Source organism: Rhinoderma darwinii, chromosome 2 (assembly GCF_050947455.1).
Source record: "Rhinoderma darwinii isolate aRhiDar2 chromosome 2, aRhiDar2.hap1, whole genome shotgun sequence".
Lineage (NCBI taxonomy): Eukaryota > Metazoa > Chordata > Amphibia > Anura > Rhinodermatidae > Rhinoderma > Rhinoderma darwinii.
In genome coordinates, this window is record NC_134688.1 from 406,330,870 (window position 1) to 406,342,617 (window position 11,748).

General features: G+C 42.6%; 1 protein-coding gene across 2 annotated transcripts in view; it reads left to right on the plus strand.

The window, feature by feature from the left end:
- The window catches only part of LOC142743398 (tricarboxylate transport protein, mitochondrial-like), a 57,878-nt gene extending 51,042 nt beyond the window's left edge, over positions 1-6,836 (plus strand). For both annotated transcript variants that reach the window (XM_075854143.1, XM_075854142.1), the window contains exons 8-9: positions 1,047-1,120; positions 6,593-6,836. In XM_075854143.1, coding sequence (XP_075710258.1) covers positions 1,047-1,120; positions 6,593-6,707 — 189 coding nt within the window. In that variant the 3' untranslated portion in view covers positions 6,708-6,836. The remainder of the gene's footprint in view (positions 1-1,046; positions 1,121-6,592) is intronic.
- Positions 6,837-11,748: the final 4,912 nt, after the last annotated feature.

Here is an 11,748-nt window from a genome sequence, read left to right on the forward strand (position 1 = left end):
ATCCTTGAAACTATGCAGGGAGAGTGATGTCTGCAGGACCACTGGTCATGTGATGAGCACCTGTGATCACATGACCAGGACAGATTTTCATCCTCTGCAATTAAACAGTGAAGTTTCCCATTCAATGATGACAAGCAGAGATCTCGATGCACAAAGCATATTAGAAGATTGCAGAACTTTCATTATACAATGAGCAAGGTGTATTTGAAATTAGAGATCCCCTTTGCGGTACGAGCCACACAAAGCTTTACTTGTAAGTAGATCAGACCCATATCAAAACCTTAATTCAGCCAATGCGAAACTCCTTTTATCACCACTTGCAACACTATTAATGTGGAACAATATAGCTCACTCGTTGGAAACATATCCGTCTGTTTGAACCTGTATGCTGTACATTTAAGGCTCTTTTCACATTAGCATCATGGCTTCCCTTCACAACATAGCCATGAATGCTGTTAAAACCGGCCCCAAATGAATCCTGAAAAGTCTGAGTCTATGAAAAACGGCTCCAAAGACGGCTGAAGAAGTGACATGCACTTCTTTTTTGTGGCTGTTTTTTCACATGGCCGTTTTGAAAAACGGCCGCATAAAAAACGCCCCGTCGGAACAGAACGCAGTTTTTCCCATTGAAATCAATGGGCAGATGTTTGGAGGCGTTCTGCTTCCGATTTTACGGACGTTTACGGCCCGAAAAACGGCTGAAAACACTCCGTTGCACTACCCTAATAGTGTTGAGAAAGGCTCTAGTGTGTGGTGCCGAAACGTGGCACCAGGGCTAATAAAAGCTCTTCATTTTTTCACCTGAACTGGGAGTGCTGTATTTTTCTGACATAGTATATTGAGTTGGGGACTACGGTGAAGTCCCTGGGACATGCTCCCCCCTTTGTTATCTGTATTTGTGTGTGTGTGTGTGTGTGTGTGTGTGTGTGTGTGTGTGTGTGTGTATATATATATATATATATATATATACACACACACACACACCTGCATTTGATTTATATTCTGTTCTTCTCTAATGTATTATATCAATATGTTCTGATTACCAGGGCTTGGAGGCTCACAAATATAAGAGCACTTTAGACTGTGCAAGCCAGATACTTCGCAATGAGGGTGCCTTGGCGTAAGTAATTTTATTCTTTCTTCCTGATTAGTGCATAATAAAATGTAATTAACCCCTTCATGACTGCCATACGACTATACGTTCCAACTGCCCACGCTCAGTTTTCACGTATATAAACGTTGTCCGCCTGGAACGGGGTTTAATCCGTGCATTGTTTGTGTAAGCAGCACTGCACTTTCATGCCTGCTGGGGTTTTGAAACACCTGGAATACACCCCCTAGGAGCAGAATCCCTCTCAGAGCACTCTGGCCGGGGATTCCCCTCCTAGAGGGAGCCCCCGACGTCTCTCCACCCTCCTGTAGATAGTGCCACCCTGCACCATCGCCCCCTCTGTAGATAGCGTCACCTAAGCTTGCTCTAGGAGCGGAATCCAGGACAGATCGCTCTGGCCGGGGATTCTGCTCCTAGAGGGAGCCCCTGTGTCTCTGTCCTCGTCGGCAACACTCTGGCTGGGGACTCCGCTCCTAGAGGGAGCTTATGTGGTGCTATCTACAGTGGGGGTGGCGCTATCTACTGGGGCAAGGGTGCTGTCTACAGTGGGGGGCTGGCGCTATCTGCAGTGGGGGTGGTGCTAGCTACTGGGGCAGGGGTGCTGTCTACAGTGGGGGGCTGGCGCTAACTGCAGTGGGGGTGGTGCTATCTACTGGGGCAGGGGGGCGGCTGGTGCTATGTACACTGGGGGCTGGCGCTATCTACCATAGCACTATCAACAGTGGGAACTGTGGCGTTTATGTGGGCACTGGCACTATCTACAGCATTTATCTATTGCAGTACTATCTACATGGGCACTGTGGTGTTTTCAGGGGGCTGGGACAGCAAAAACCCAAACAAATAAAATTCATCCATTTTTTTTATTTTATTTATTTATTTTTTAGAACGGCCATAAAAAACATGGCAAATGGCAGTTAAAAACGGTCAGACGGCCGGGAGATGGATATAAATTTTGAGACCCACTGATACAAAATAGCCATAAAAAACTTAGTTAATGCGTTAACTGCCTTTCTTTCTTTTTTTTTTACGTCGTGTGAATATAGCCTTATTGCCCTCTTCACTCTCTCCCCTCACAGCGATCCAAGGTGATGGAGAGAGAAAAAGACTAAGGGCTTGTTTAGACGAACGTGTAATATGTCCGTGCAATGCGTGTGATTTTCACGCGTGTCGTACGGACCTATGTTAGTCTATGGGTCCGTGCAGACAGTCCGTGATTTTTGTGCAACGTGAGTTCGCTGCGTAAATGTCCTCACGACATGTCCTATATTTGTGCGTTGTTCACGCAACACGCACCCATTGAAGTCAATGGGTGCGTGAAAATCACGCATGCCACACGGAAGCCCTTCAGTGGGACGAGCGTGATTCGCACAACAGCAGTCAAACTCTGAATGTAAACAGAAAAGCACCACGTGCTTTTCTGTTTACAAACATCCAAACGCAGTGTCATAATGATGGCGGCTGCGCGAAAATCATGCAGCCGCGCATCATACGGGGCTGACACACGGAGCTGTTAAGTGCCTTTTGCGCACGCAAAACGCTGCATTTTTTGCGTGCGCAAAAAGCACACGCTCGTGTAGACCCGGCCTAATTGTTACAGAGCTGTACATCGTGTGTGTGTATATGTATATATATATATGTGTGTGTGTATATATATATATATATATATATATATATATATATACACACATAGAAAATTAAGTGGGTTTTTTTCACATTTTTTGTGATTTGTCTGCTCATAATAAAAATTAAAAACATGGAATTAATTAAACTAATCTAGAAAATGAAAGCCTCAGATGTCTTGTAAAAAAAAAAAAAAAAAAATCCGATATTCAAAGCGGTTGCAAAGATATTCTCGTTTAAAGAAGTTCACATCAGAAATGGAAAATTGACCTGGACACACGGGCATCAACCCTTGGTCATGAAAGGGTTAACAATATATTTTGTGCCATTTTCTCATTACCTTAATGTAATTTTACCTGTACAGTAGATTTCATCAGTGTCTATTATGTCAGGTGACACATTACAATCATTATTTTATTAAAAGATGAGGCATGACCGAAAACTAGACCAATAACACACCTGCATCGTCAATACTAAACCTAATCTGTCTCTAATATCCAATCTCGACTTCTGTATCCCATCACATTTTATATGAACAGCATGTCCAAGGCAGTATATCCCAAATATCTCTTAGCAGGAGCGGACTAACCTATTGTACATTAGGGCAATGTCTGAGGGCCCATGGCCAGTGGGGGGCCCACAAATGCTTAATTCTACAACTTCTAAAAGGGCCATCATCCCCTATGATATGACTTAGGGTATGTGCACACACACTAATTACGTCTGTAATTGACGGACGTATTTCGGCCGCAAGTACCGGACCGAACACAGTGCAGGGAGCCGGCTCCTAGCATCATAGTTATGTACGATGCTAGGAGTCCCTGACTCGCTGCAGGACAACTGTCCCGTACTGTAATCATGTTTTCAGTACGGGACAGCAGTTCCACGGAGAGGCAGGGACTCCTAGCATCGTACATAAGTATGATGCTAGGAGCCCGGCTCCCTGCACTGTGTTCGGTCCGGTACTTGCGGCCGAAATACGTCCGTCAATTACGGACGTAATTAGTGTGTGTGCACATACCCTTAAATTCCTGATCGGTATAAGTCCCAGCGGTGGTACCATGAACTATCGGAAAATGCAACACCATTGAGTCTTTTGGGTTCAGCAGAACCAAGCCCAGGAGGAGCAGAACAGCAGGAGGGGAGATGACGGGTCATGGGTGAGGTACTCTCCATTATTGGAGTATTTAATACAATTCAATTTGTAAACCCAACCCATGTTCTCCATGGCTCTGGTATTTGGTAAGGGGCTAGTGACCATAAATGCTTAGAGTCCCAGACCACATATGGACACCTAAAACCACTAATGTGAACAGCGCCTCAACGACTACTGTACAACCAGCCCAAGCTTTATTTCCCTTCATTACCTACAAGCAGATGACTACATTAGCACAATGTTACCATTTCTCTTATCCTGTACAATCCCTTAACCATTTCCCTCCATTGTCCTGAACCCAATCACCTGCACGGTCCAGATAACTAGACACTACACCTACTACAAAGTCTAAGCCAACGTCAACAAATGGACCAGGGCATTCTATACCATACTTCTTCCATTATACCACCCCTCATTGGTCAAGCTAATACAATTTACCCTCAGCACACTATATGGAAATGCTTCTAAATAAAATATGCGCCAAATATTATCCTGGATATAAAATGGGCATTAGACATAACCACTCGCTGTAAATGCAAAACAATAAACGCGAAGGTCGAAAAGTCCAAAGGCCGTCACTCAATCCTACAAACATAGAAGCGAACACCACCTTCTAAACTGTGCAAGAGAGATTAATAGGTGGCCCCATAAATATGTCATAGCACTCTATTTGAGGTGGTGGAGACGCATGCATGGTCTTATGGTCATTTACTCACTGACATTGGGCTTTTTTTTTTTTTTTGACTTTAACAGTGAAGCATGACGGCAAAAGTTGTTGACTTCTAGTTAGTTCAAAGGTGTTGTCCGGTTTCAGCAAATTAATGTTATTTTTTGTATAATTAAAGGGAATGTGTTGCCAGAAAAACATGTTTTGTTTTTTTTAAAATTAAACATTTAGTGTGTGGGTGATTAAACATTGTTCAAATTTTTTTTATTTTTTTCACGAGTCAGGAAATATAAATTAATTCTAATTTATAATACTACCCATTTTTGGTCACTAGATGGAGCTATTCCCAAAATTGCAGCACTGCAACATTGGGTTAAAAGCCCTCGCTCTAGTGAGCTCTCAGCATCCCCCCCTCCTTTATCCTGGCTAGTGCCGGGATAAACGAGGGGTTTGAACGGTGTAACCTCCTACACTGTGTGTCGCCATTTTTTGAGCTAACACACAGTGTAGTAGGTTTACATACAGTAGTAAACACACACAAACACGAACATACATTGAAATCTCTTACCTGCTCCTGCCGCCGCGGCTCCCTCCGGCCCGTCCGCTCCGTTTGCTGCCGCTGGTCCAAGTGCACAAATCCGGAAGCCGCGACCGGAAGTAGTAATATTACTGTCCGGCCGCGACTTCCGGTCCACAGGAAAATGGCGCCGGACGGCGCCAATTTCGAATTGGACTGTGTGGGAGCGGCGCATGCGCAGTTCCCACACAGACGCCGTACACTGAAGTCAATGGGACGGGAGCCGTTCGCAGTCCCTATGGGACTGTGGCTGCCGTATTCCATGTCTGTATGTGTCGTTAATCGACACAGAAAGAAATGGAACAAAAAATGGCAGCCCCCATAGGGAAGAAAAAGTGTAAAAATAAGAAAAAGTAAAACACAAACACACAAATGAATATAAACGTTTTTAATAAAGCACTAACATCTTTAACATATAAAAAAATAATTTGTGATGACACTGTTCCTTTAAAAGTTATACAATTTTCCAATATACTTTCTGTAATAATTTGTCACAGTTTTCAAGATCTCTTCTTGTTGTTGTTGAGTAAGAACATTCATCGTTTACTTCCAGTGGATAAAATTCTGTCCATGGTCATGTGATGGACACACAGGTGCACGGCTCGTTACAGTTCCAGTATGTGTATCAGAACTGTGTCTTCTAACGAGCCGTGCACCTGTGTGTCCATCACATGACCATGGACAGAATTATATCCACTGGAAACAAACAATGAATGTTCCTACTGAGCAGATTTTGAAAATCGTGATGAATTATTACAGAAAGTATATTGGAAAATTTGACAGCTTTTAATTATACAAAAAATAATTAATTTGCAGACACTGGACAACCCCTTTAAGGCAAGGGCTCCTGCAAATTGTGGTAAAATCACAACATTACTTCACCTCGTTTCACTTCAGTGGGAACCTATGCGAAAGAAAGTTAGTATGGATGCATTTTTTTTTTTGCAATGGTTGGAGGGTTTCTTGCAAATTTTTTCCCCACATGGAAATACTAAAGTTGTGGAAAATTGTGGGTGACTGTCGCCATGGAGTCCTACCCTAATTGTTTCATTTTAGACTGAAAAATGTATTTTAGTATATCCATACTGTTGTAAGCTGTATCTGTGCCAATCTCTATTATTTGGGGCTTATCATAACCCTGGATCACTCATTTACACCTTTTTGCTTCAATAAAACCGTTTATAATTGACATAAATGAGAGGATTATTCCAATCATAGAAAGGGATGGCATATCGCTAGGATATGCCATCACTTTCTGATGGGTGGGGTCAGAAGGGTTCTCTTCACTCTCTTTTTTTCTGCAAGTGAATGGGGTCCATAGCCGGTGGTCGTAGCGAATGCAGCGCTAGCAAGACTGGATGGGTTGGGGTCCTGACAGTCAGACCCCCACCTATCCGAAAGTGATCCTTTTCTGTGATGGGAAAAACACTTCAATCAAACTACAATATCTTTCCTCCCCAGGTTCTACAAGGGGACGGTCCCACGTTTGGGCAGAGTGTGCCTGGATGTTGCCATTGTCTTTGTCATCTATGAAGAAGTAGTTAAAGTTCTGAACAGAGTTTGGATAACCTCATAACACCACTTACCCTTAAAACGCCGCTCTCAGCCTTGTGGAGGGACATGTTTTCTATCCGAATTTTACCCCCAACTTGAATTAATTGTGCTTGTTGGAAATATTGTAAAATATCACAATATTTAATTTTTATTTTTTTTTACGTTTTTCTTATGTTATGGTATATGTGTGATACAGTCGTGATTTGCCTTAAATCTGCCAAATACCTTGACGACATTGATTGTCAGATCCCTTCTTGTGGAGTTATTTCTGCTCTATTTGCCTGAATTCACTTCAAAACCAGAATTGAAATGATGTGTATGTGATCCATTAAATGGAGTGGAGGGGATACAGCGAGAAACTCGACATGAATAAAACTTCCTTTCCAGGGTGTTGCTTTCAGACAGAGCGCCAACATAGGTATGCTTATACTTGTCACCCCTCCCCCTATCTGGTGGTGTAAGGCTGGCCATAAATTTCAGATCGCTATTCTTCCCTACTATCCCTTACACATGCACGCTTGGCTCGGCTTGGAGAGTCGGGACACCGCCATACATATTAAATAATCGTCTGGCTTCTGCTGAAATCGGTAGGTTCGGCCGACATATATTTAAGGCCTTATTTACACTAATGTGTTTCACGTCTGTGATACGCGCATGAAAATCACGCGCGTCGCACGGACCTATGTTAGTCAATGGAGCCATTCAGACATTCCGTGTTTTTCATGCAGCGCTTGTCCCCTGCGTGAAACTCACAGCATGTCCTATAATTTAGCGTTTTTTTGCGCATCACGCACCCATTGAAGTCAATGGGTGCGTGAACATCACATGCAGCAGACGGACGCAATTCCGTGTGCTGCACGTGATTCGCGCAACAGTTAAAGAAATGAAGGGAAAAATAAAACCACCTATTTCATTTTCTAAACCTCAAAACCGCGTGTCATAAGGATGCCATATGCGCGAAAATCACGCAGCCACGCACCAAACACTGATGACACACGGAACTGCAACGCGCAAAAAACGCTGTGTTTTTGCACGCGCAAAACGCACACGTTCGTGTAAATAAGGCCTAATGGGTATGGCCATACTTGACATTGGCCCACCCTCACTGCTATGACAGACTGCCTTAAAGGGAATGTGTTGCCAGAAAAACATGTTTTGTTTTTTTTAATTAAACATTTAGTGTGTAGGTGATTAAACATTGTTCAAATTTTTTTTATTTTTTTCACGAGTCAGGAAATATTATAAATTAGATTCTAATTTATAATATTTCCCATTGCTGGTCACTAGATGGAGCTATTCCCAAAATTGCAGCATTGCATGTGGTAAAGCAACCACATTGCTTTATGCTGCAAAATTGGGTAAAAAGCCCTCGCTCTAGTGAGCTCTCAGCATCCCCCCCCTCCTTTATCCTGGCTAGTGCCGGGATAAACGAGGGGTTTGAACGGTCTAACCTCCTACACTGTGTGTCGCCATTTTTTGAGCTAACACACAGTGTAGTAGGTTTACATACAGTAGTAAACATACACAAACACGAACATACATTGAAATCTCTTACTTGCTCCTGCCGCCGCGGCTCCCTCCGGCCCGTCCGCTCCGTCTGCTGCCGCTGGTCCAAGTGCACAAGTCCGGAAGCCGCGACCGGAAGTAGTAATCTTACTGTCCGGCCGCGACTTCCGGTCCACAGGAAAATGGCGCCAGACGGCGCCAATTTCAAATTGGACTGTGTGGGAGCGGCGCATGCGCAGTTCCCACACAGACGGCGTACACAGAAGTGGATGGGACGGGAGCCGTTCGCAGTCCCTATGGGACTGTGGCTGCCGTATTCCATGTCTGTATGTGTCGTTAATCGACACATACAGAAATGGAACATAAAATGGCAGCCCCCATAGGGAAGAAAAAGTGTAAAAATAAGAAAAAGTAAAACACAAACACAAATAAATATAAACGTTTTTAATAAAGCACTAACATCTTTAACATATGAAAAAAAAAATTGTGATGACACTGTTCCTTTAAACACCAACAAAGCAGGCATCCTGGGGGTTATCAGGTGCCACCTATCAACCCATATCACCAAGGCAGGGAAAGCATTACACCGTGCCCAGCTGAATCGCCCACTATAAGAAACAGATAGCTGTGAAGCTGCCCCCTCACATTAGGTGTATACCTGCGGAGCCGTTTGATTTGGTGGGATCTGCCAACAATCTATTGTGTATGGGACCTCTGGATGAGATGTTGGGGGACACAATAATGTGGGGGTGGATATATACTCACATATGATTCATGGATATTACACACATGACCACATGAATGTACTTCTGTATTCCATGTTGAAGCAAACATACATGAAACATGATGTAAATGAACCCCTAATATTGGAGCTACTCCGATGTTAAACAGTAAGAGGCGGCAGATAATGCTCCATGTGTTCTTTATTATACTCAACTGCAGCAAATATTGAGGAATTCTGGATAGGTTCACATCAATTCAATGTGTCTTTATAAATCATCTGCAATTTTTTTATACTTTGATATGTTTTATTACATTATTTTTATCATGTAAATATCTATATCTTTTATATGTGACCATTTATAATAGCTCAACATGTAACACTAACTAAACAATTAGGCCCCGCGACTTCCAGAAATTAAAAAATGTTTGAATTGGACGAGTACCACTACAAAAAGCCTGCCATATACTTCATTACAGACGAAATCTATCTCAAATCATGTTCTGACATGTTCAGCTGAATTTCCTCTTTAATACATAGAGTTCTTCTTTGGTGATCTTCCTGGTCCCGAGCTGCACCTTCTCGCAGCGCCTCTTCTGCCTCCATAGTCAGTATGATTACTTCTTACAAAAAGCATGCTATTAAAAACGAAAAAAGTAAGGCTCTGTTAAAAGCGGAAACCACAAAGCGGTGCCGGATCCGTCCCATGATGGACACCAACCACTCCAGACAAACCACCGAACCTCTTTGACGTAATAATAATGGGGTCCGTCATGGTACATGTCGTTTTGACGGTAAGAATAACGCTGCATACTGTGCTATTCTTCCTGTCAAATATGATGGAATTTGTGACAGGATTCTGACGGAGCCCCCAATGAAGATGTGAACATAGTCTTACTGATGTCAGTCCAAGAACACTCGGAGTGAATATGGAAACCATAAAGGCAGAACAGACCCTGTGAGAACCATTGTACAGACAACCACAACCACGTGGATCGACCAGCGGAAAGTAAAGAATGACTTAAAAGATTAAATACACTTTGAGCAAATCTAATAGACTGTGGTATTCCTCCTGAAGGGGCGGAGCTTAACATGGATTGGGAGATCACCAAAGAGAATCCCTGTGTCATGCTCCGCCCCTGCACTAGGCCTATCTCAGTGAAGTGTTCATAAAGGAGTGTTCCTTTCCTTACTCTTGTTTGTCTTGTCTTTCCTAAGTCTTTGTGCCAACCATAGACCTATGTAACGTCGTGTGATTTTGTGCCTGTTATTTGTGAGTGCTCCTAAACTGACAGATGTCCTCACACTCCATTCTGATATTAATATCTAATCTGTGTAAATAAACCGACCCCATGATCTATGTGGGGTGATAAAAAATGTTCTGGTGTGTATTTTTTTGTTTTCATTGGTACCAAAGTGAGACATTTATTTCAGCATTCAAAGCTATTATTAATACATCCTTATTTTTACACTACTTTGCCACTTTCTCTGTTCCATTTTAATGAAAGTGGTGGATAATATTCATCCAGGAAACAGTCCTAGACTTCCGGCCTTAGCTGAATATGTAGGTGAAAAAATAACACATATGTTAGCACTGACAATAATAGAAGAGAATATTTTTGTAGTGTTTTTTTTTTCATGAGATTTCAATGTGGCTCCAGAATAAGTCACAAGCTGCAGTTCATCCTTTCGGCCACTAGATGGCAGAATCTGTTCATAAATGAAAAATTGTATACATCATTTTACACGGTCTCTTCTGACTTTCTAAGGACTCGTGTATATTTTGGCCTGTAGTAGGATGGACAAAACTGAACGGTATTGCAGGCTGCACATTCTGTTTCATGGATCGAGTTTTAACGTCAGATGCTATCAATAATATATAAATCTGTATAGTGGGGGTAAAGTTTAATAGTGCGGATTATGGGAACGACTGTCCGTACACAGGTCCATGTTCGCTGTCTGCTCTCGCATATATACACTGCTCTGTGAGACATTATTATGTAGTGCATGTATGTGGGATACACAGAGCTCTGTACAGTATGTAGATGGAAGAGTGGAATCACTGGCTGCGGGGTGAGCACCATAGGGACACCAGTTGCCTAACACTGGTCCAAAGTCTTAGGTTATTTTGTGTGATGTCAAATATTACATCTCTGATGTATCACCAGTAGATTATGCCACTGTCCAAACTTTAATGGATTGCTGATAATCTCTCACTGTCCTGGGATCCCTACACCTGTCCTGGCACACTGAGGGACTGGAGCAGCTGTCATTAGAACACTGCTCCATTCTCTACTTTACATGTGGCTTTCCAGCTGCCAGTGGAAGAAGAGGGATCACCATAATGGCATACAATAAGTAAGTTCGGTAAGAGCATGTTTTTTTTCTAAAACAGAGCTGCAAATGCCTTGCAGGGTCAAAACTTTAAAATAAAACATACTGCCTGCCTTCAGCCACCACTAGAGGGAGCTTACTGCATACTGTTTTATTATTTAATTCAATGTACAGTATGCAGCATTCTAGTGGGACAAAGGGTGTCTTTTTCTTGTTTATCCACTTGAATGTTTTTGTTTTGGGTACCTCTGAATAAAAGTGGATTTAATAATTTAATTAGACCGTAATTTTGTTGTTGTTGATCGATTAAAGACTTTTCAAAGTAAAAGTGAAAATAAATCTCTTGTTTAGTGTGTAAATAATGTTTAGATGGGTATATACAACACCTCTCTATAGAATGCCACTGCTCCCTGCTCTCCCCCCCCCCCCTCCCTGTCTCTGGAGGGATTGTGTTTCACATGCTAGGCAGCAGATAATGCAGAGTCAGTGAGCAGCAGAAGAG